The 24,424-nt window shown below is 43.8% G+C and overlaps 1 protein-coding gene across 1 annotated transcript in view; it reads right to left on the reverse strand.

Annotated features, from left to right (window-relative positions):
• Positions 1-22,547, reverse strand: part of sdccag8 (SHH signaling and ciliogenesis regulator sdccag8) — a 49,061-nt gene extending 26,514 nt beyond the window's left edge. The window contains exons 1-13 of the mRNA XM_071899469.2: positions 22,432-22,547; positions 21,310-21,471; positions 20,400-20,485; positions 20,073-20,186; positions 19,840-19,965; positions 19,176-19,271; positions 18,438-18,502; positions 17,869-18,069; positions 17,482-17,620; positions 16,788-16,940; positions 16,152-16,286; positions 14,962-15,078; positions 14,183-14,325 (exon numbers count right to left, since the gene is read on the reverse strand). Coding sequence (XP_071755570.2) covers positions 14,183-14,325; positions 14,962-15,078; positions 16,152-16,286; positions 16,788-16,940; positions 17,482-17,620; positions 17,869-18,069; positions 18,438-18,502; positions 19,176-19,271; positions 19,840-19,965; positions 20,073-20,186; positions 20,400-20,485; positions 21,310-21,471; positions 22,432-22,498 — 1,604 coding nt within the window. The 5' untranslated portion in view covers positions 22,499-22,547. The remainder of the gene's footprint in view (positions 1-14,182; positions 14,326-14,961; positions 15,079-16,151; positions 16,287-16,787; positions 16,941-17,481; positions 17,621-17,868; positions 18,070-18,437; positions 18,503-19,175; positions 19,272-19,839; positions 19,966-20,072; positions 20,187-20,399; positions 20,486-21,309; positions 21,472-22,431) is intronic.
• Positions 22,548-24,424: the final 1,877 nt, after the last annotated feature.

Raw genomic sequence — 24,424 nt, forward strand, 5'->3', positions numbered from 1 at the left:
TGTGTGTGTGTCAGAGAGAGACGGTGAGCGAGAGAGAGAGAGAGAGAGAGAGAGGCCTTGTGTAGGCCTAAGTAACTGATACTGCCAACAGGGGATGAGTGCGCTGCAAGGAAAATAAAGTGACATATTGAACATTTGCTACGCTAATGTACCGTTGACGCTGCGTACGACAAACCTCCGAAGAATTCTTCAGTGTAGCAGACCACACACACACACACACACACACACGGCGGCACAGAATTTTCTCTCACACACACCTCAATGTGTTTTAGCACATTTTATTAAGTCTCGGGGTGATGCAAGTCGATCACACTCTGCTCCCCTATTTTTTCTTCTGACACCCCCCCCTCCGCCCCACCACCCACTGCACTTTATGAAACAAACAAATCAAACAGAGACGGCCTGATGCAGTCTCACCGCTAAACACAGCTCGTTTGCTCTGTGCTCTGTCCATCCCTCTATCCATCCATCTCTCTCCGCTACGATCCCTTTTCTGCTGTTTCTACCCCCCCACTCCCCCCCCCGCCTCCCTCTCCCTCCACTGTTCCCTCCCACCCTTTTTTTCCTGTAACTAAACTGGCTGTGTCTCTCTCCATCTGCTGGTTCTTCCTTCAGCGGCCCTGCACCTGTTCACACCTCCTCTCCTGTTGGCCACCTCTCCTCTCTTCTCCCCTCTCCCCCCCCCTTTATCTCTCTCTCTCTCTCTCTCTCCCTCTCTCTCTCTCTCTGCTCAGTGCGATGCTGCCAGGCCCGTTCCTGGCTCAGTTAGCCTCTCTGTCATTCAATCCATCTGTCGGCAAGTCAACTTTGTTTACAGCGGGCGGCCCAAGCCGCTTTTCTTCTTCAAGGAGCGCTAGAGCCCCCCCACCGCCACCAAGGTCAGCGGCAAGCCAACCGTGCCCGAAAAACAGAAAACCGCAACTGTTAAATTACGAAAAAAATAAAATATGCCCTCCCCCTCCTACACACACAAGTGCATAAGCACGGACAATTACTCTCTTGAAATATACACATCTTTAAAGCTGTCTTTCTCTCACTCTGTCTCTCACATGTATAAATGCACGCCCGCCCGCATGCATGCACACACACACACGCACACACACACATGCACACACACACACACACATGCACACACACACAAACAGTTACAGCGCACATTCCCTCAGATAAAAATGCAGCTCTAGATTGAAGTAATTAGCTGCTGATTGGCCTCTGTCACCATCTATCCACTCGCAAAATACAGCGAGAGAAGTTTAAAAGTCTTAATTGGCACAGATGACTGACGGTCTTAACACACGAAGAGCGGGCTGGCAGTGCAGACATCTGTGATTTTTAAAAATAAACACACAGCATACGTACAATATGCTCACATATTGACCCAATCCAGAAACCCAGGACTCTACGTCAGTGTCAAAGCTGTGCCCTACAGAAATAGTTGCGGGGAACATATGTGGCAGGGCTGGGGGTCGAATCATTTTCAGCTTGCAGGTAAATGATTGACTAAAATTAAGTATTTCAATAAGGGTACCAGCTTCCACTTATTTGTTTACCATTTACCATTTTGATTAAAAAGTAATCCCCAGATACAGTAGATAATACATGTTATATAAATGTTTTATATCTTATAAGAATATCTAATATGAACATAATAGAAAAATTTGGGAAGGGGGAAAATAACAAAATAGCAACATAACCTTTCTGTGTGTACATTTGGAACGGATATTAAATATTAAGATTGATTTTGAAGTATGCTTAGCCTATATGCATGCTTTGCAATGCAGCTACCATGTGTCCAGTAACACAGCAAGTATATATTTTAGTTTTAAACAAGGGCAGTTGAGGCTGCAATTTTAGAATGACGACAGGCAAGGATTTGTCTCAAAGAAAAAAAAAATTAGAGAAAGAGCTGACAGAGAAACAGAAGTGAGAAAAGAATTTGAGACATAGAGAGAGAGAGAGAGACAGAGAGAGAGAGAGAGGTGAGTAAAATATGAGGCTGAACCACATGGAGCGTCCTCCCCTGGTGTGAGCGCAATCCACCTGTGCTGGAATTCACTTCACACCTGAGACGCACCTGATGTCATTTCAAACGCCCCTCACCCCTCCCACCCTGTTATAAGCTGGGGGGCAACTGGCAGGCAGACACACACACACACACACATACACACACACACACACCATCTCCTCCTTACCCACCCAAGTAACTATCAGTGAGTTACTTAAACTGTCAATTTCCTCTCTTCTCTTCTTCCTTTCTCATCTTTTCTTCATTCCTCCCAACCTCTCCTCTCCTCTTCTCTCTTCTCCTCTCTCCTCTCCTCCATCATCTCCTAACCTCTTCTCTCGTCTCCTCTCCTTTCCATGTGGTGGTCTGTGTGCTCCTGGGCCAGTAGATCAGATGCCCAGTGAGGGAGAGAAGGCCATTGAGGTGGGAAACAAAGAGAGGCTCTTTAAACTCAGTAGGGGGCACTAAGGCTGGAGCTGGCACTGTGGGGGGGCGTGTGCCCACCCGGTGCCCGCCATCACACACACCATCGCCAACATCGGTGCTTTTCTCCTCTGTTCCTCTCTAAACTAAACTTCCCCTCTGTTCTCCTCCACCCTCCTCTCCTCACACCTTCCATCTCTCCTCTTCTTTTCCCTTCTCCTCCACCTGCATCTTTACTCATCTACTTTCCCCTCCTTTTCTAACCTCATCTCCACTCTCACGCGTTTTTATCTCCGGTGCCTCTCCTTACTGTCAAACTCCACTAAACAGCGTCGCCGTCGGAGTTGCGTCTATGTGTCCTTCTACCTGCATTGGCAGTTTTTCACTGCGTGCACAAATGTAAACAAAAGCTGAGCTGAAAGAAACAATACAGCCACAAACTACACACAGACACTTGTATAGCAGGTTACATCTGCTTTTTGGAGTATATTTATCTCTTTGAAAAATGTATAGGCCCTTTGTAATTGAACATCATAGCCTATATTCATTTAATGTATATAATATAAACTTAATTTCTAATTAATTCAGTGCACTACATGAGGATGAACCCATGTGTCAGCCATCAAGAACTGAATCTCTGCGATTTTTGAGCGCTGATGCCTTGCAACACGAACGTAACTCGGGCAGTGGAGCAGCTTTGACTGATTTCAAAGGAATCATTCCCTTGACGGCTGATGGCAATGCCTGATGTCCAGTGGTTATAGTAGAGCTTGAGGAGTTAGCCTAGTCTTCTCCCCATCTATAATGTCCTCCTAAACTCCTCTCCACTCTCTTCCCTTCCAACATTCCTCCTCCTAAATCCTCCAGATTCTCTCCTCTCCTCTAAGCTGCTCTCTTTTCTCCTCTCCCATCCTCCTCCCATCTCCCCCTTCCAGTGTGATGCTCCTGTCTTTGTGATCATCTCCCGATACCATCTGCTGAGGGGGGCACTGCCCTGCTACCTACCAGGCACTGCTTGGCACTGCTGTGCCCGCAAAGGGCAGCAGAGAGAGAGGAATGGATTGAGGGCGAGAGAAAAAAAAAGAGAGGAGAACAAAGTGCAAATATATGAAGGATAAAAGCAATAAAAAGGATGGGAAGATAAAGGGGTAGATCAACTGGGTGAAAGAGAGTGACAGAGGTAAAAGAGAGGAATGAGAGGAGGGTGGGAGTTGTGGCAGAGAGAGGTTCTGTCCTGTTGGATGAAAGCTGTGCCTACTGGGCAGTGGGCACAGTTTGGAGCCACTGATGGTGCCACCCTGACAGCAGGGGCATGTGAAGGCACAAAGTCGCCCAGATGACACACACACACACACACACACACACACACACACACACACAGAGTGGTACACAAATTCACACTTTCATCATTTGAAACAATCATTTGACAGGATATAGGAGATGCACGCACACATGATGCACAGAGTAACAGACAAAACAAGCAAACTGCTAACTATTGCCTGTATATTTTCTTGTGAAAAAGCTCAAGCTCAATAAACTCTTCATGTCAGATGTGTCATCTAAGCTAGCAAACCCCTTTACAGATATCCAGGTACTATCAAACATTTTCTGGTAACATCAGGTATTCCAAAGACGGACAGAAAGTCTTGATAAGAGAGGGCAGGCGAGAGGAAAGGAGGATAGGTGAAGAATGGATGGATGGATGCATAGATAGATGGGTGGATGGATGGATGGCAGAGGGCTGGTGCTCTCCCTTTCTTTCTCTGTCCTCCAGCAGTAGTGTGTATGTAGGCCAGTGTCCCAGGGCAGACTTGGCTGGGGTGACAACAGTTGTAGCTGACAGATTTGCCTCCATCTTGCCTGAGGTCTCCCAGTCAGCGATCTGTCTATTCTATCCATCCCCAGCCCCGCAGGACGGAGAATACGGCTGTGCTACATAATCCTGGTACTTCAAGTGTGTGATCTTCCATTGGAGTATTTGTAACATCCAAATATTGATCTTCATGATCATTTTTAGTGCAAACTCACTAAACTGAAAACAAAACCTAGTTCCATTACTGTTTGCTTAAGGGACTCCGCATGTTGTCCTAAAAATGAAGAATTTTGTCCATTTGATCATGTGACAAACAGCAGACAAACAGCAACACAACACAAGTACCATGGTTTATGTATCATGAGGGCCCTATCAATGACCCTCCCTCAGAGGTAAACAGTGGGGTGATGGATGGATGGATGCAAATAGTGGTGGAGAGATAAAAACTGGCCTCCCAGTCAGCAATCTATCTATATACTACCTGCCCTGCATGAGGGAATGAAAGAGGAATGAAAAGGCAGATGAAAACACAAATGGAGGGGTGCAGAGATGGAGTGATTGAGGAGAGACCTTGGAGGAGGAAAGTTTTCTGTTTGTTGGTGTGTTTGTCACATTAAGCCTGCCCTGTATCCCAGCTGAAACTGGCCATCATTTCCCCAAGTCTACACACTTGCACAGGTCTAAAGAGATTTCAAAAGCCATACTGAAGGATTGGTTTAAACACACGCATATTGGTTTGATAATCACTATCCAGTTGTATGAAATCAAATGCTACATGTTAACCTAGCACCTTGCATGCTCTGCAGGTATTTCAAACTGAAATTGGAAATTGAAAAGTAAAAAGTGACTGGTGGTACATTTAGTGATGAATGCTGAAGATTAATAGGAGAAGCTAACTACCAGTCGCATGACCCAAAAGATTCATAAAATATAGTACAACTAGCTGAACTGTTTGAAATCCCAGCTTTCTGCTCTCTTGCGCCTCCTGTTTTCTACTGGTTGCTACTGTAACACTAGACACACTAAGATAGAGTGAGGGTGATAGTAAAAGACAGGAATCAGAGGCAGACTGATGGAGACAAACAAGGACAAACAATGAGAGGGAATATTTGTTTAGATCAAGGGTTGCAACAGCAATAAGTCTGTGGCTTGTCTTACATACACACAATCAACCTACTTTATTAATGTTGTACAACACTGAAAGGTTTTGAAATTAAGAACAGAAGCTACCAATGAAAAAAATACAAGCTAGTTAAAAGGCTTAGTACCGCTTTTTCATAAATTCTATTAAAAAGCTTTTAGCGTTAGTATCCTGCTTAATAAAGGAAGCCTATTCTGTTTTAATTAGTAATTACTGTCAAATCAACTAAACGAAAATAACAGAGGTGCAGCAAAGAGGACAACAGAGTGACAGAAAGACAAAAGGAGATGAAGAGAGTAGAACAAACAGAAAGAAAGATAAAGGAGCAAGTAGGTCTCAACAGATTGAGAGAGAGAGAGAAAGAGAGCGAGCAAGAGAGAGAGAGAGAGAGAGAGAGAGCGAGCAAGAGAGAGAGAGAGAGCAAGAGAGAGAGAGAGAGAGAGGTGAGAAGGCAGGATGGCAGAGAGGGCACTCCGACAGCGAGGAGAGAAGAACGCGGCAAGGTCTCGTCACCGGGCCAACGGGCCCACCACTGTCAACATCATGGCACTCTGTGGTACACATACACACATACACACACACACACACACACACACACACACACACACGGCTGGCCGACGGCCCTCCCAGCTGCCCTATCCGTAACTGTCTGATTAGTTGTGCTAAGCAGCCCCTCCCCTGCCAACCATGGTGCCATCTGCTACCCAACAACATGGCTGCCGACCAGACAAGCACGCGCACACACACACATATAAACACACACACACACACACACACACACACACACACCCTCATACCTGGCATGGCCCCACTGCTGTCATACACAGACACACACATCAAACTTCACAGACACACGTGTAGCCCTAAGGTATCAACACTTAACATTCGCACAAAGGCATACATACGAACACTTCCAATAGTACGCTCACATACAAACGATTCAACTGCATGTGCACACATCACGAAAACAAAGATTCTTCAAGCATGTGTTCGCACACACAACTAATATGTATGCACACAGTTGCTGTAGAGGTTGTGTGTGTGTGTGTGTGTGTGTGTGTGTGTGGTGACAGCGGTAAGGCACTGCCAATGCCAGGTAGAAAGACAGGCGCTGTGCTCGAGCGTGTGTGCATGTGTGTGTGCTCGCTGGCAGCGTTCGAAGGTTCATTATGGCCCCCACCTCTCCTGCGCTACCGCGGCCCGCGTGGCGCCCCGGCCCTTTTATTCCGGGCCGTGATTGGACAAGGGCCTCCCGCCGAGTTGGTTTGCAGCAGTTTTGTCGCGCCCAGATTTCACTCGCCGCTCAAAGCGAGCCTCTGGCGGGACGCGGCATCTGCTGCCTCACCTTCCTCATTTACACTTCTCCGCCCTCACACACAAACACACACACACACACACACACACACACACACACAGTTCTGTTCACCGCCTTCCCAGACCCCGCTATCACAATCTACAACTGAGGGGAGAGAAAAGAAAAGAGAGCGAGGTAGAGGTAGAGAGAGAGAGCGGGAGCGTGACATGTTTAATAGAGTTCGGGGGAACTTTGTGTATGAGAGTCGCAGCGGTGGGTCTGGAGCTTTGTGTGATTAGCTCTCTCTCCGCCTCTCGGTCTCAGCATCCATCTTTCTGTTTCAGGGTCACAGAAAGGAGAGTGTGGCCTTAAAACAGAGGAACACTGTCTGCCTGCCTGTCTGTCCCTCTAGCTCTGTCCACTTGCTTGCCTGTCTGTCTGTTTCACCCAGTGCTTCTACACTAGTGATCATTTTGTATTATCCATTTTTTTCAGTTGAAATTCTCATTCTCAAAAATTACTCTCTCTGTTTCGCATCGTCTTTCTGGCACATTTGCGTCTCTCACTTCTCCATCTCTTCTCTTTTAACCAGATCTGAGTCAAATAGTGTTTCAAAATACTTTTTATAGTCAGGTGTGTTAGATACAAAGTGTATGCCACATAGGACAACACAGCAAGACAGTTGAGACAATAGCATGGAAGCATCTGAAAGTCAATTTATTTCAAAGTCACAGTACATATTGTATTATTGGCAACTTACCTAACACTATCTGGAGTTATGATGCAATGAAGCACCATAATTTTTTTTTATTTGCAGCCACTATATGAGTCAGATCTGGTCTTAGCCTTTCTATCCATCCGTAAACTTTCCTCCTGTTTTCATTTACTCTGCTATGTCTTTCTGTGTTCATACCCTCTATCTGTGTCCATCTTGCTCTAGTTGTTGCTCTAGTTGCTTGGAGCTACAGCAGGTGACATCAAAGATGGAAGAGGCATTTTTGTCATAAATAAGAGTATTTTTTTTTAGATTTTGCTTCCTTGCTGCTCTTTACTTTTCTTTAGACTTGTGCAAATTATGTATCATAGCCACTGATTCTCACAAGAGGTGTAACGTGATAATTCACTTTAATTTTTTTAACACACGTAACATAATGACTTCATGAACCGCCACACTCTGGTGTTAGCTTCCCTGGGAATCCATAGTCACCGCAAGTTCTATAGTTAGTTATATAAATGAAAGGCAAAATTACTTGCTTGACTTTGGACTATGTTTACAAAATAAAAGCAAATAAGTGACATCCCTCCAGATAAGTTGGTGCTGTCAAAATTTGCAGTTGACTCCAAAGAGGGCATGCATGCTATAGCAAAAGTCTTCTACTACAGCAAAAATATCGCTTTTAAAACTGAATTCTTTTCAGCTCCAGGTCAATCTCCAGCCCTAAACAAGCAGCCTCATGAAAATGCATGCTTGATTTCATGTGGATAACAAAACCGGCGGAAGATTTGGGGCCTCACAACCAACGGTCACTCCGCTTGCCCAAAACACAAAGCAGGCACACAGGTCCTCACTAACCCCTGATACACATACGCATGCACACACACACACACACAACACACACACACACACACACACACACACACACACACACACACAGAGGTCCATGCCTAACTGGCACGTGTTGAAACAGAAGTTATGCTGGGCAGTTTTCACTATGGCCTTTGGGATCTGTGATCACAACAGAGGGAGAGGGAAGGAGGGATGGAGGGAAGGAAAGAGAGAGGGAAAGGGAAGAAAGACAGGAGCAAACAAACAAACAAAACAAACGTAGTAAAGCCCTCTGCTGGGCTGGGGCCGGGACTGGAGTGTGTGTGTGTGTGTGTGTGTTTGTGTGTGTGTGTGTGTGAGGCGATGTGAACAGAGTGGCGAGGATTAGGACAGATCCTGGGCTGTCCAACTCACAGCTGGCTGATGATCCAATCCTGGAGCGCAGCGCACCGCACCAGCCGCCATGGGACCCCCGGGGCGCGTGCATGCATCTGTGTGTGTGTGTGTGTGTGTGTGTGTGTGTGTTTGTCTGTACAAGCATGTGGATATACGACTGTGTCTGATGTGTGTTTGTATAGAACTATGCAGTTGTACGACTGACTGAATGTGTGTGTGTACGTGTGCATGTGTGTGTGTATCAGAAAGAGGGGGGGAGGGGGGGGACTATCAGAAATCAAACAGAGGCTGCCTGTGCTTCATGTCCCCCGTTTGAAGGCGGGCTGTGATCATTTGGGCCACGAGAGGAGGAGAGAATGAAAGAGGGGAGAGAGTAAGTTGGAGAGAGAGAATCAAAGAGCTGCCTTCGAAGTCTGGTCATACAAATGCCTTCCAGCCCCACTCCTCTGGATCTCTCACTCCCTCTTTCTCTTTCTTTCTCTCTCTCTCTCTCTCTCTCTCTCTCTCTCTCTCTCTCTCTCACACACACACACACACACACACACACACTGCCGCTACAGCTACAAAGACCCACGCATGGCCCTGGAGTGAACAGCGGGGAGGGCCGACAGAGGCATGACTCTGAATGAACTATATGAACTGTATACCCCCAGAGGGCCCACAGATGGATAGAAAGAGAGAGAGAGAAAGAGAAAGAGACAGAGGTAGAGAGAGACAAGGGAGCGAGATCATCACTTGAGGTTTATTTATTTGGCTTGGAAGGGCATGAGAGGAAAAAAGCGACGCCGAGACAAAGACAGAGAAAATGACAAAGAGCGTAGCTTCAGCACCAGTATTGGCCTGAGGAGCGACAACGGCCGTGACCAGATGTCAGTAGGTGTGTTAGCGTGTGCGTGCGTACATGACGTGTCTGTGTGTGAGTGTGTCTGTGTGTGTAGTTGCTTGCTTTCTAAGCTGCTTTCTTGTTTCATCCCGTTTCATTCTTCATTGCTTAACGCCCTCCTTCATCTCCAACGAAGATATAACTCAGTCTTTAAAAAGGGGGATGCCACCCATTTTCAGTAGTAAAATATGCCTTTCTCAACCCTTCAGGGAATACTGTGCTCATAGGCATACAATTTGAATCGGTTCTAGGATGAGGACACTCACATAAGCTCTCAGTGTGCTTTTGAATCACCAGGTTCACGTTCTTAGATCCAAACTTCCATTGACATTGAATTGTATTGAAAACGGGAAGTGCCAAATTATCTGGAGGTACATAAGCTGCTCATGTGACCTGACTCAGCTTTTGTGGGTGGCAATTGTGGCTCTATAATGGTGGAGGAAGACATATTTTACTACTATTGAAAGCGGGTGAAATTCCCCTTTAAGACTCTGTGATGTCATATATCGATGGCCTGCGGTTCTACTGACCACAAATGAGAGACTTTGTGGGCTGAAAGGGAAACACTGAGTTTTGGGGAAATTCACTGGTCAACTTAGCTGTTAAGTGATGACAACATAGACACCAAAATCATCCATGTGTCCCACGCAGATTGGTTGCTGCGGTGCTCCCTGATAACGCAAAACCTCTGTGTGTTATTTTAATGTACCACAATTTTTTATACTTCTACATCCAAAGAAGTTTCTTATTACAGTAGTTCCCAACTGCACAATGTACTCTTATCCCTCCCAAAAAATCATCCTGTCTCCAGTAACAGTCATCGTCCCAATTTTTATGATTATTTTCTATGGTTTCTGGCACAGAGAGACAAGTGTGAATGTTCATAATTACAGAACAAACTGTTCTACAGCAAAGGAATTACATATTTTGAAGCGATAATTCACTTTAGTGCAACATTTTTATTTACCATCAATCTCTAAAACGGCTTTCCCTCTGGAGTATAAATTCACCACTGGCATTTAAGCTATATTACTGTTGGATTTTCCACTGAAATCCCACAACACATGTATAACCAAATAGCAACGGAGTAATGAGTTTAACCCCCACCCCACTCCTGACCTACAATATAGGAGAAGGCTCTTACAGAGGGGAAAAAATGAAAGGGAAAAGAAGAAAGAAAAATAAATGAATAAAATAAACAGAAAATAAATACAAATAAAAAAAGAAAATCTCCTTTTGTACATTTCTGGGTATTCCATGTATCATTCCATCCATGCATCATCTAACTGTTCCTGCTATATGAGTAAATTTCCCAAAGTCACCATGCTTTAGAAAATACATAAAAGGCTTCCAAATAATCAGAAACATTCAGTTTACTTCTCAATGTACATGTCATTTTTTTTCATGGACATATAATGGGCCATATCTTTTATCCAAGTACCAATGCTGGGCATACTATTTTATTTCCAATTAAGGGCAATCAGTCCCTTTGCTTGCAATGCACACATATCAATACATTTGTGCTCTTTCTTTCTCAAATGAAATTCAAGAGGTTACAGGTCTAAAAAAAGAACCTGAGGATCCGAGGGAATCCTCGCAGACAGAACCTCCTCGATCACAGAGATCATCTTCTGCCAAAATTTCTTAATCTCATCAGACTCCCATACACGGTGTAACAATATTCCTTGAAGTTCAAAACATTTGAAGCAAGAACCTGGAATATTGTTACTATGTTTATGTAATTTAGGAGTTACATAAGTACGCATTAGCCAATCATACAGGAGCAGCTTCAAATTGACTATTTGTAGCTGGGCTTTAACACAAACCTCACTCCATTCCTCAACTGAAATCTCTTCTAATAGATCAGCCCTCCAAGCATCCAGTTTTGGTTCAGAGAGTTAAGCAGCGTCAGATGTCAGTCACTCGTTTTTAGATAAGTTAGTTATAGATTCATGAAATCAAACCTCTATCATTACAATTTAACCATCTAAGCGTGTCCTCTAAGGGTGACAATATAGGTTTCGCCAATAAATTTTGTGCAGAGGAAATAAAACTCATAGGGATGCAAATATTAAAGAAATGTTTCCTTGGGATATTATATTTTGTTGCTATTTGCTCAAAAGACATTAGCATCTCCTCTACATACAAGTCATGTATTTTCTGAAGCGCTTTTCTTGCCCACGTTTGGAAGCCTGCGTCTGTTTTACCAGGTGAAAATGCATCATTGCCCCATACTGGACTAAAAAAAAGATAAATAATCGGGTATATTCTTTTTCACCTCATACCATACATTGACCGTATTGAACACAGCTATATAAGGTCAGCTGAGTATAGGTGTGTGTGCAGTGGTATTTGGACAGAGCCAAAAGATTTAGGAAACGGTTTCAGGCCAGTTGTCGGCCTCTGCACCTGTTTTTGTATGTCCAGCTGGTGCAGTACGTGCGGATTCAACTGTTTTGTACTTCAAATTATTATACAGAACACAGAGAAAATATACGTATTATTTTGACTGATCAGCATTGTTTGGTATATGTACCTTATCACCTTTACAAGTACATTTTTCAGACACCCATGTAAATTAAAAACCAGTAAGTAGTGACATGACCAGCGATTACCAAGACAGCCATGAATGAAAAGTGAAAATTTGCTTTTAAGTCATAGTCAAATGGTTATTCTAAATCAGCACTACTATTCTTAGCTTTATGAATTAACTGCCACTGACTCCATAGCAGTGTCTCCATGGGAGTGTGTACTCACATACCTCATACACACACACACACACACATACACTTTCAAACATACACACACATGCATTCTTTATCTGGTATTTTTTCATGCATGCTGTTTAACTTCTTCAAGCCTTTCTCTTGAATTTATCACCTGTCACACTTACACACCTATGTATCATTTGTATGATTCTTGTTATCTGTGTGTGTCCTTTGTTTTATGTAAATTAGTCGGTAACAGTCCAATTTGTTAAAAGCTCTCTATCAGTAAACGTGACTTGGAACTCGATTTTGTGATGCTGAACGTGGATATTTGAATCTGCTGCTTCTGTACTTTGAATAGAAATATCCATATATAATCAATATTAAAGATTGCTTTCACTGGTAATGAACCAAATTGAATTTGAATGCCTACATGCTTAGCCAAGTCGACAGCTGTGAAACATCTATGCATGTGCAGATAGATCAAACTATAAACTCTCTCATGCGTATACAAACACGCACACATACACACACACATACGGCACTGAGATGGTTTAGCCCACTAGCACCACTAGTACAGGTCAAAGTCATCATGTTGCCACATTAATATGCATGTCATTCTCCACAGCTGGCTGGAACACACACACACACACACACGCACGCACGCACACACACACACTCCCTCCCTCATCCCTTACACACACGACAGCGCGCCATGCGGCCAATGTGTTAGCGCTGGCCAGCTGACAGACAAACACACTTAAACACAGATCAGAGCTGGGAGCAGCGATGGACACACACAGTCCGCCAGGCTGACAGACACACACACACGCACGCACACACACACACATCACACAAACTTGCATCCCGCTGCCTCCAGCACCGCGGGGCACCACCGCCACATCTGTGCCCGTCTCAGACACCTCGACTGCGGGCTGCGGGGGTGAGAGAGCGCCCTGGGCGGCTGGCATGGGCTGGCATGGCCTTGGCGCTGGCTGGCGTGGAAGGGAACAGCAGCCAGTGGATGGCAGGAGGGACGGAGGGAAGGAAAGATGGAAGGAGAAGGCAGGAATATAGAGAGGGAGAGACAGAAGGGTGTAGGAATGGACGGAAAAAAGAATACAGGGAGAGAGGGAGAGAGAGAGAGAGAGAGAGATGGCTCGAAGGACAGGGGGAGGCAGGGGAGGAGAGCCGAGGACGCGAGGACAAAAGGACAGAAGGTGGAAAAATGTACGAAGGGATAGGAGAGAGATGGATGGAGGGATGGATGGACAGAGGGAGGAGGGAGTGATAAAGGAAGGTAGGAAAACAGGGATAGAGAGATGTAGGGATAGATGGATAGAAAGAGAGACGGTGGAAGATGGAAGGAGGGAGGGAGGGAGGGGAGCCGGTAGTGCCCGCGGTGAGGACGGGTGCAGGGCACTGGCAGGTGGCACCGAGGCCAGGCTGTCCAGTGACCGTCAGCCGCGCTGCTCCGTGTGTGTTTGCGTGTGTGTTGTTGTTTGTCTGTGTGCGTATGTGTGTGTGTGTGTGTGTTGTCTGTGTGTATATGTGCGCCAGGGACAGAAGAAAGGCTCAGGCGCCATTTTGGCTCTGCTGGAGCTGTTGCTGGGTTGGGTACTGGCCTGGTGGCACAGAGCGGGCGGTGTGTTTGTGTGTGTGTGTGAGAGTGTGTGTGTGTGTTGCATTATGTTGTGGCATGCTTAACAGGATTAGAGGTGACCTGGTGAGGTCCAGTTGGTACCGGGACCATGGCACAGCGGCGTGCGTGTGTGTTTATGTGTGTGTGGCTTGTATAATAGGATTAGCTGTTACCTGGTGCGGTACAGTTGGTGTGCTGGTCTGAACTGGACTGGACTGGGCTGGGCTGGGCTGGGGCTGGGCAGAGGGGAGCGCTGTGTGTATATGTGTGTATGCGTGTTTGTGTGTGCGTGTGTGTGTGTGGTGGCATGTATAATAGGATTAGGTACTACCTGGTGAGGTGCAGTTGGCGCTGGGCATTTGCCAGCTGTTCTGCTAGGCTCAGGGCTTCGGCCTGCCATTGGCTCCCGTCCTTTTGGACCGCCTCCAGATGCTGCCGACAGCCAACCAGCTCTGAGATCAGCCTCTCCACTTCCTGTCCCGCAGAGACGGAAGGAGGGAGGGAGGGAGAGGTGAGAAAGTCTTTCACAACAACCCACCTTATGCCCTCTCAGACAAAAACACCACTGAAATGACCAAGGCTGATACAACCTCACGTAAAAGCAGAGCAGGGCAAGAAGTCCAAGTTTGATCATCCAAAATGTAAAAGTAATTTGCTCAAACCAGTGAAATGTTCTGATAACTATAATATAGCATATTGAAATATCAGGGCAATTCATATTTTTAATATGAAGTATGCATGTGCCTGTATTCCACAATGCACTGTGAATTGTATTTCACTTTGCTTCTGTAATTTGAAAGTGTAACAATAAGGAAATTCCAACAACAAAACACAATTAATGAAATATTATTTTTGCATCACTGCATATTTCATTCATTACTCCCATTGTTTGACTAGACAGTTTGGATGACTGACATTCACATAAATGAGGTTCTACTTTTTTCTAAAAAGGTATAGGAGGTGTTCTTGATTTCACTTGTTACACCTCAACACCCCAACAGCTTAAAGTAAAACAGTGACATTTTCAACCACTAGAAAAATAACTTCCTAACTAACTGATCATTGACTCACTTACTAACTAATTAACTAGCCAAATTATTTATGACTGACCTGTGCAGCCTTTTCCGCCTGTCTGGTGGTCTTGGTGCCGAGCTCTCGGAGCTCTCTCTCTGCCTCCTCTCTCTTCAGCTGGGCCTGGCTTAGCTGGTAACGCAGATCCACACACACCTAGAGACGACAAGGGGAGAGTAGTAATAACGGCTGGTCTTTTGATTAATATCTATTATCTATTGCCCGTTGTCACCTCATCTGCTGGGTTTTTGTATTCCATTTATTCTCTTACTCTATCTTTATTTTGAGTGGTCCTTCATATTAATCATCAGATCTGATCACTGTTCAGAATTTGTTATAATACTGACCTATTTTGCTAAAGGTAACTCTGAAAGATTTTCCCTTAATATGTCATTGCCAGATTGATTGCAATAACAGCTCCCCTCCTGAGAGCTCCCAAATTAGAACAAGTCAAAGCACAAAGCAGATCACTCTGGCTACTATTTATAATTGTACTGGAATTGTTAACTGTAATTAGTATGAATTATTAAGAATAATAATGTAAAACTGTAATATTTCCACGTAGGAGAATTCTCTTTTCATTTGCCCCCACTCAAGTCAGAGCACAGGGTCGGCTGCAGAACAGCAACTGGAGCTGGTAGGGATGCAGTGTCTTGCTCAAAGACACTTCAGCAGGGCGGATGCTTGCTGACACGGGGGCTTGAACCTGCTCCTTCCAGTTTAAACACAACCTCTCTGCCCACTAGGCAACCTCGCCACCCCTTTGCTAGCAATAGTGTGCATATATACCAGTGATTTTACAGTACATCAATGAGAAAATAAGAACTTAAATAAAGCTTGATTATTTAACTTAAGTAAATCTTATTTATGCACTTATGCTGAACATAGCCTTCCCAGAACAGCCTGAATTTTATGAGATAAAAATGGCTTTGGTGCCACCCAGTGGAATTACAAAAGCATTACAAGTACATGGTACAGATCTCAACTAAGCATCTGTGTACTATATCTCTGCTCCTTCAAAGCTACAGTGACATAATTAACTGTTCTGTATCATTTTAATTCAAACTGCAGCAAGTGTTTTACACTTCAGGAAAGCTATATTAACAAACCAATCTGAGACCGCTGATACATACATGATGAAAAAAAACCTTGAAACAAAATAACCTCCTCCTCAACACTGACACCAGGTTGTCAGCTATGTCATCAGTTTTCACACGCACACAGTGTACCTTGGTGCTGTCTTGTTCCTGATTGGTCAGTTTGCGCAGTGTATCTTCCAGCTGATTGGTCAGTGAGCTCTTATCTCTGTTGGCTCTGTCCAGTTGTCCTTCCAACTCAGCTACACGCTGGGAGAGACTGGACACCTGACACAAACACACACACACACACACACACATTCCACTGAATTACATTCAGGAAAACGTCCTGTCAAATACAAATATTCAAGGACTTCACCAATAAAAAACACCAGTATACCTGCTCACATACATACTGTACAATTTGGTGGAAATGTGTTTGAAAAGACAGAATGAACCACATATAGTTAAGTATGTGGCATGTAACAAACGTTCAATAAATCTTTTATTTCTACTTGATAATCAAATAGTAATGATTCAAAAGTATGAGTGGTGATTTTCAGGTTAGCGTGTTAATATTAAGTTCACAGTTATGTGGTCACAGGTGTGTGTTTATCAGACATTTCACAACGGCTTCAAACATGACTCAGCCAATCAGAGCTGAGGACTGGAACTATACGTTTTATGAAACAACATTAAAAAGAAAGTCGCAGAGTGAAGCCTGGGACCAAGGTACAAAACGAAAACCCATACACAAACAAACACAAAGAGTGAATAAGTAAGGTTTACTGTGTGTGCGAGCTCCTCCTTCTCTTTGCGGGCCTCGCCGCGGGCCTCCTCTCTGGCCTCAGCCAGTCTCTCCTGCAGGGCCTGCGCCTCCCGCTCCAGCCGCTCCCTCTGTCGACCCAGCTCCCTGGACAACTGCTCACATTGCACCTCCATCTGCACGCACACACACACAGAACAAACATACTTACAAATACGTAGATACACTCAATTGGCAAAAAGTTGTCATGTATATACAGTACATATAATCAATAGGTGTTTTCATAAATTCACAATAATCCGTGAATACTAGTTGCAGTTGCACATCCATGCCAACAGGGTTCACTGTTGTCATTTTCATCACTTTGATGTTCTGTATGATGAAGTTCAGTAAAATGACTTTACGGATCTAAATATCTAAATTGAGAGTGGGTTGTAACAGATTCTGTGTGTCTATGCAAGCATTTGCGTGTAAGGGAATGAAACTAAGTCTTTAGTGAACCAGCCACAGCAGAAAGAGGATTCACAATTTCAAAGGAGAACTGAATCTCTTAGCTGAGTGAAACAGCTTTACGAATCAAAAAGAGTGACAGAACACAAGCTGGCAGACTTACTAGCCAAAACTTTCCAAAAAGTTTTGGCCAGTTGCTAATGTTAATTTCAAACCGTGTGTGCATGTGTGTGTGTGTATGTGTGTGTGCGTGTGTGTGTGTCTGACCCTGGTCTTGTGCAGGTTTGCTTCCTCAGCCATTTCCACAGCCTGTTTGACCTGCAGACAGGCTGACCACTCCCTCTGCTGGGCCTCCTGCTGGCTGGCCCGCACCGCACGCAGAGCCACCAGCAACTCATCACGCTCCCTGGACAGGCAACCACACACACACAAACACACACACACACACACACGGCACAAAAACAAAAGTATTAACAGACAGGCAAGCAGAAAATCGCATGTCATTGAATAACAGGGTGTACATTAAACTCAAACTTTAATCTTAAATTACAATGTATGAAGAGTTTATCCACAATGGCTAACTTGTGGCTGAATTGAATGTATGAATGTGTGTGTGTGTGTGTGTGTGTGTGTGTGTGTGTGTGTCCCACTGACTTGGTGAGCCTGTCAATAGCCTGGACATGCATGTTTGTGTGAGTCCCAGCTAGGACTGCTTCATGCTGGGCACACTTCAGACACAGTCCTGCCACACGGGGAGCTCCGTCGGCCTTCAGCATCTCCGCTGCCTGCGCCTCCCTGTGTCTCAGACGAACTTTCACCTCCTCACACTCCTTCTGACTGACCGACAGCTCCTTCCTGATGTAATGGAAGCGAGAGATGAGGGATGGGGGAGGAATAGGAGAGATGATAGCGAGGGAGAGAGAGAGAGAGAGAGAAAGATGGGTAGAAAAGGAGAACTAAACTTACATGGTAATAAAGCACTTTGAATTGAATTAGAATTGAAAGAGAGAGCAAAGTGATAAGTGGGCTCTTTCTTTCTTAAGACAGTTCTGTGGTAATGAGAAGACACAGTAAAAGAATCAATGATAAATCCCAAATCCATTGCTGATTGTTGCACATCCTTGTTGAAAAAGCAACATTGAAGTGGGAAGTCTTTTCTTTACATTTGATTAAAGAGAAAAAGCCAAAGTTACTGGCTACACTGGCTGGTGCAGTGTGCTGACCTGAGGGAGACGACCTGAGCCCCCAAGGTTTCAGTCTGGGCCTGGTAGAGCACCTTCAACTGCTCCTAGAAAACACACACAATTTCAGAACACACTATATACACTTGAAACACACTACTGTCAGATCTGTGGATGAGATGAGATGAGATGAGATGAGATGAGGTGCCTTTTTAGCACATTCTTACTATCATACCATACACCTATTTGATAATTAATGAATTTTTATCAATTTATATCAAAATCTCATCACTTTTACTTCCTGGAAAACTAAAAATCTTTAGTGATGACTTGCTTGTGTACCAGGAGGAGTACATAAAGCTGTGTTTGTCTCCCTAACTGATATCCCATTGGTTTACACTTTTGAATGATCCTTCCCCGCTTTACTGTATGTCCCGCCCCAATGTTGTTTTTGAGCTCAGAAAAATTCCAATGGAGTAAACAGTCTGGTCTGCAATGAATGTGTGACACAAGAAAATGAAAATGGAAAATAAACTGGTATATATTCCTGTAAAGTGACCCATTTGTAAAATTCCCTGATATTCCCTGACTTCCTCAGTGAATTTATCAAATTCCCCGACTTTCCCTGTCTGGAATACACCTCTAAAAATCGATCAAATATGATATTCCAGAAATTCATGACCAGCTGAAAACTGAGAGATGGAGATGGAGATGGAGATGGAAATAAGAACTGAACAGAACTGAAAGAGAGAGGAGAAAAAACACACTCATCATTCGTACCAGTTCATTCTTCCATGTGTTGTTATCTGCCCTCTGCGGCATGCTGTAGGCTGGTTTGGAGGTTTTTTGGCTGTTGGTCGCTGTACTTTCATTCACCTGAGGAACACATCAGGAGGGATAGTGACTCAGTTTTTTTGTGGGTGTCGGTGTCAGGTGATTGACAGCAAGCAGAGCGTAACGTAATGCAGCACTGATATGAAAACACTCAACTCAGGCACGATGAAATAACAATAAAACAGAAACTTTGACAAAACCAAATTAAGGTTTCATGTTTAGTGTGATGGATTATCTAGCTTAGGGAAATTTTCAAGTTTGTGGAAGTTGTTTTTCACACTATACAAGAATGAATGACAGAGTACAGATTCTTCTAAAGCTAGGAAAACAAGCCCTGACACCTCCAACTATGCTGACTGTGTGCAGACACCAGGAATAATGTGAAGTACAGGCGTAACCTGGACAATTGGCACTATCTTGTGGTAAGATCACATACACATAAATCATACAAATATATATACCATCATATTCATTATCATACACACACACACCATCACTATCATCATTCATCATTATCTTCACACACACACTCATAGACTCAAAGTAGTCTTATATCCTCCCCATAAACACCACACACACACACACACACACACACACACACACACAGTACCGTGGAGTTCAGGATAGTGTAATCTTTCAGGGTTTCCTCCACCGTTTTGGATTTGAGTTCTGAGTGCAGCTTCTCGTTCTCCACTACCACCACTCTGATCCGCTGTTTCATCCCCTGCAGCTCCTCCTGAATACACACACACACACACACACACACAGTAGAAATGAATCACAACTGAGCGGAACAAACACACAAGCATGCAGGAGTACAAACACAGACACACACACACACACCTTGCAGAATTTGACCTCAGCTTCCAGGTGTTGGATGTACTCTGGCTGGTTGTAAGTCATTGGGACCAAATTCTGAATGGCAGACAAACTGGACGTTCCCCCCTCCTGTGCTCTCTGATAGGAGAACTGTGACAATCAAAAGTGAGGCAACATTAAGTAGCTTGGCAAGCAACAGACTGACATTAGGGAAAAGCCTGAATTAATATCCCCATTAGACTATGAAGCACTTATCTTAGCCTGACAGATGTTTGAGTTACTGCAGCAGTGACTAGGCTTTGATCCCCTGCTCCAGCACACTGACATGTTTAGCCATGCAGACCTGCGTACCTTGGATGGAGAATGTCTCTTTGAAGGAGAAAGAGGAGTAGGTATTTCTCTGCGTTGCTTCAGTAGAAGGCTCTTGAGCTGATTGACTGGAACACCAACAGGAACACACACACACACACACACACACACACACACACACACACACACACACACACACACACACAAGCAATTCATTAAGAGTAACTAAACACCAGGTTTAGTCATCAGGTCACCTTCTATAGAGTACAACAGGTGGTGACATCACCTGGCACCAAAGATCAGCCAATAGCAGATGGCCATTTCAGTAGCATGCTTTTTACTATTAAAATAATAGTAGCTCAGTAGCAGGAAAGATTGGGAGAGAGAGGGGGATGACATGCGACAAAGGTCCTGGGCCAGATTCGAACCCAGAACTTTGCGTTTACATGGTACATGCCTTAGACTGCTGAGCCACCAGGACGTTTTGGGGTTTAGTTACTCTTTATAACTATGTGTGTTACTATGTGTTACTCTTTATAACTATGTAATTTATTGTATTGTTTGTGCTGTCTACCTGCCCTGGGACTGCAGATGGAAATTAGCTAATAGCTATAATCTACTGCAAAGCATCTTTTCTCTTCTCTGAGATCAAGAGATGTTTTTCTTGCACATGGTCCCTGACAAATAAACTTAATAAACTAAACTAAACTATGTGTACTGTATGACAACAGCAGTATAATTAGGGCAATCTCCAGGTGGTGGTGTACAATTATCACAGAATCTGCACCAGACAGTAATCAGAAAACGAATCACCTAATAGTCTGGATCAGCTCTAAAGTCAGACCCATTGCCATGATTTTTGTTCACTCTGAACCATAGCTTGTGTATGCTAAGAATGACGCCCATTTGATGATCAACTGGCCAGGAGAAAGACCACATCAGTGACAGTCACCTGCTTCACTGTGTGTCCTTTGGGTCCACACCGCCTCGTCCTCTCCAGCCGAGGCAGAGAGGGGGCTGCCACGGCTGCTTCTGCCCCCCTCCACCTCTTCTCCATCGGAGCTCGACTTCTCCAGAGCGCCGGTCAGCTCCTGGATACTATGATTGGCCCAGTCTGGAACCAATGCACACAGCAATGCACACCAATACACACATGGATGTAGATCACAGGTTTTGGGAATCAGGGATGTAGTGGAGGGTAGGGCTTCACGATATTGACAAATAATCATATTGTGATTATTTTGTTGGATATTGCAATTGCGATATAAACTACAATACAGTAGATAGACAAAAAATTTTAAAAATATTTTAGATTTTTCAGCAAATAAGATGTATTCCAGTTACAAACTGACATGAATTTGCTGTGTTTGAATGTAATGATTTTTTTTTTTTACAATTTGCAATTTAATTTATAGGCCAGAAATTGAGCTCAGCGCCAGAAAACCATTCTGAGCACCAAGCAGTCTGATAAAAGAATGTAATGTTGCCTCATGCTATTTGGAAATTGTAGTAAAAATCGAAAGTATCGAAGTAATCGATTTTTTTTCCGATTAGACTAATTGTGCAGCCCTAGTGCAGGGTAAACCCACTTAATGTCAGTTTACCCACATTTTGGGGCTGACAATCTTTTTGATGTAAATTCACAGTATCATGCAGTATCAAACTGATGTAAGCTATATGAAGGCTGGGTTTTTTGAGGTGGAAAAGGATTAAAAACGGGGTGTTTAAGGAAATTTTACAATATTTTTTTTTATATATTTGGGTTGTTTGCCTTATGGGGATCAGCAGCTGGAGGTCATAGTTTGCTCAACTTTTTATTTTCTACATAACTGGAAGTAATCAATTTCATGACATACTGCGGTCGTCATGGCTGATGTAAGGGAGCAACAGGTGGCAGTGACCGGTGAGTTTGACCATCCTGCCCTGTATCAGTAATGTCAATCACACACAGTGAGGTTTCACTCAGAGGCAACCAGCTTTGATACAGTAACGTTAACGTCCATTTAACGTTAACCCCTATCTCTTTAGCTGCTCCTCTCTCACTAAGTTAGCACATTCAGCAGGGCAGACATACCTCTCAGTTTCTTCTGGTTATCACCCAGCTGCTCCGCGTACTCCTCATCAGAGTCTAACGGCTTCATTGATAACTAACGGACGTTGTTAGCACGGTAAGTCACTAAATATAACATGCTAGGCTATGCACAGCAACAACTAAGTAAGCTAATAACAACAAACAAATCGTGCAAGTCCTAACGGTCATCTGTTCGCAAGAGTGTTGTGTTTGATTTGTAAAACCTGCGTGTCCAGAAGGTGGCGTTGTCCTACCGTTATCGTAACTTCGTACGAATGCTCCGGAGCCCAGGCCTTAGCTGGAAGCACAAAACGAGCGCACCGATCACACCGACTCCCGCTTCCGTAAACTCACACTGCTAACATCTCCGGGACTTGTAGTCCGTATTCTCATCATCTGTAGTTCTATGTTCATATGTAGCATGTCTGCTACCCTGTGGCGAATATGGTGTACTGCAACTTCTGCAACTCTCTCTCTCTCTCTCTCTCTCTCTCTCTCTCTCTCTCTCTCTCTCTCTCTCTCTCTCTCTCTCTCTCTCTCTCTCTCTGTCTCTCTCACAATAATTTACATCCATTTACATGTGAATATCTGTTGCTACAAAGTTGTACAACCTAAGTACCTGTGGAGCATTTCAACAACATTGAAAATATATGAAAAAATGTTAGGAGAGACTGTAGGTTTGTGTTACAAAAACATTCATAAGAACCAATATCCGAGTTTAATTTGAAAAAACAAACATTCAAAACGTGAATAATTACATATAATTCTTTTCCACAGTTTTCTGGAGAACTGGGTTATACTGCGTCTTAAAATATCTCCCTGGTAGATTAGATTTGACAAGATGAAACTTTAATGATCCCTGTGGGGAAATTGGGTCATTGCAGCAGCAGAGAATAGGATACAGATAAGAACAACAACAAACAGACAGGAGTGAAGACAAAACAACCACGAAATGACAACAAAGGGACATCTTGAGACACAAGACAAATAAATAAAGTTAGAGATTACAGATTTACAGGCTTGGTCATCCATGTACACACCGGTTTCCTGGTTTCCTTCACCGTCGTTTGGTGGTGTGCACAGGAGGACATGCTGTGGTTGGCCATGTATCACTTTCACTTCTTATATCTATATTTTATCTAGACAGCTCAGTGAGTCACTGTAGAGCACACACACACACACACACACACACACACACACAGATCAGAGTTCTGATACCTAAGAAAAAACTAGGTGATTTCTTCTTGGATTACTCAGGATCATTTCTAAATTCAAAAGGGGCCTTTTGGTTACAAGATTATGGACACGTGAACATTTTACATGAAATAATGTAATGATTGTAGACAGCTCAAATGACACTTTTCACATGACTGTATGTAAATGGGAGTAAATGGGGTTAAGTTGTCCAAAAATCACAGAAAATAATTAGAATACATTACTGAGTTTGAGTAATTCAGTGGATAAAGTTTACAGACTACTATCAATACTGAGAATGAGATTATGAACTTTGTGCACAGATACAGACACAACACATACACACACACACATGCGCGCGCACACACACACACACACAGAGAGAGACACTGACTAAGACTTGCACATGAAGCACTTAGTGTTCAGTGTATTTCAACACTGGACCCTCTAACCTAAATTTGGAAGTAGCTTCAAGTTCTGGGCAAGCATGACACAGACTTGGGGAGTTTCACATTACATAATTATAAAAAAATCAATTTGAGTTTGTGCGTCTGTGTGTGTGTGTGTGTGTGTGAGTGAGTGATAATGTTCCATGGAAAGGTGTATCTAAGCAAATTATCCATTGTGCTGCTGTTGACAATAGGCAAAGGTAACCATGGATACACCCTCTTCCTATTGCACAATAGTAGATAACTTCCTGTCGAACGAGACTTAACTGTGCTTGTGATTTTTGACATTTCAGTTGACAATGGAAGTGAGTCAGACTTTGGCTGGTTTTACATGAATATAAATTTTGCTTTCT

This window comes from Centroberyx gerrardi, chromosome 15 (genome assembly GCF_048128805.1).
Source record: "Centroberyx gerrardi isolate f3 chromosome 15, fCenGer3.hap1.cur.20231027, whole genome shotgun sequence".
Lineage (NCBI taxonomy): Eukaryota > Metazoa > Chordata > Actinopteri > Beryciformes > Berycidae > Centroberyx > Centroberyx gerrardi.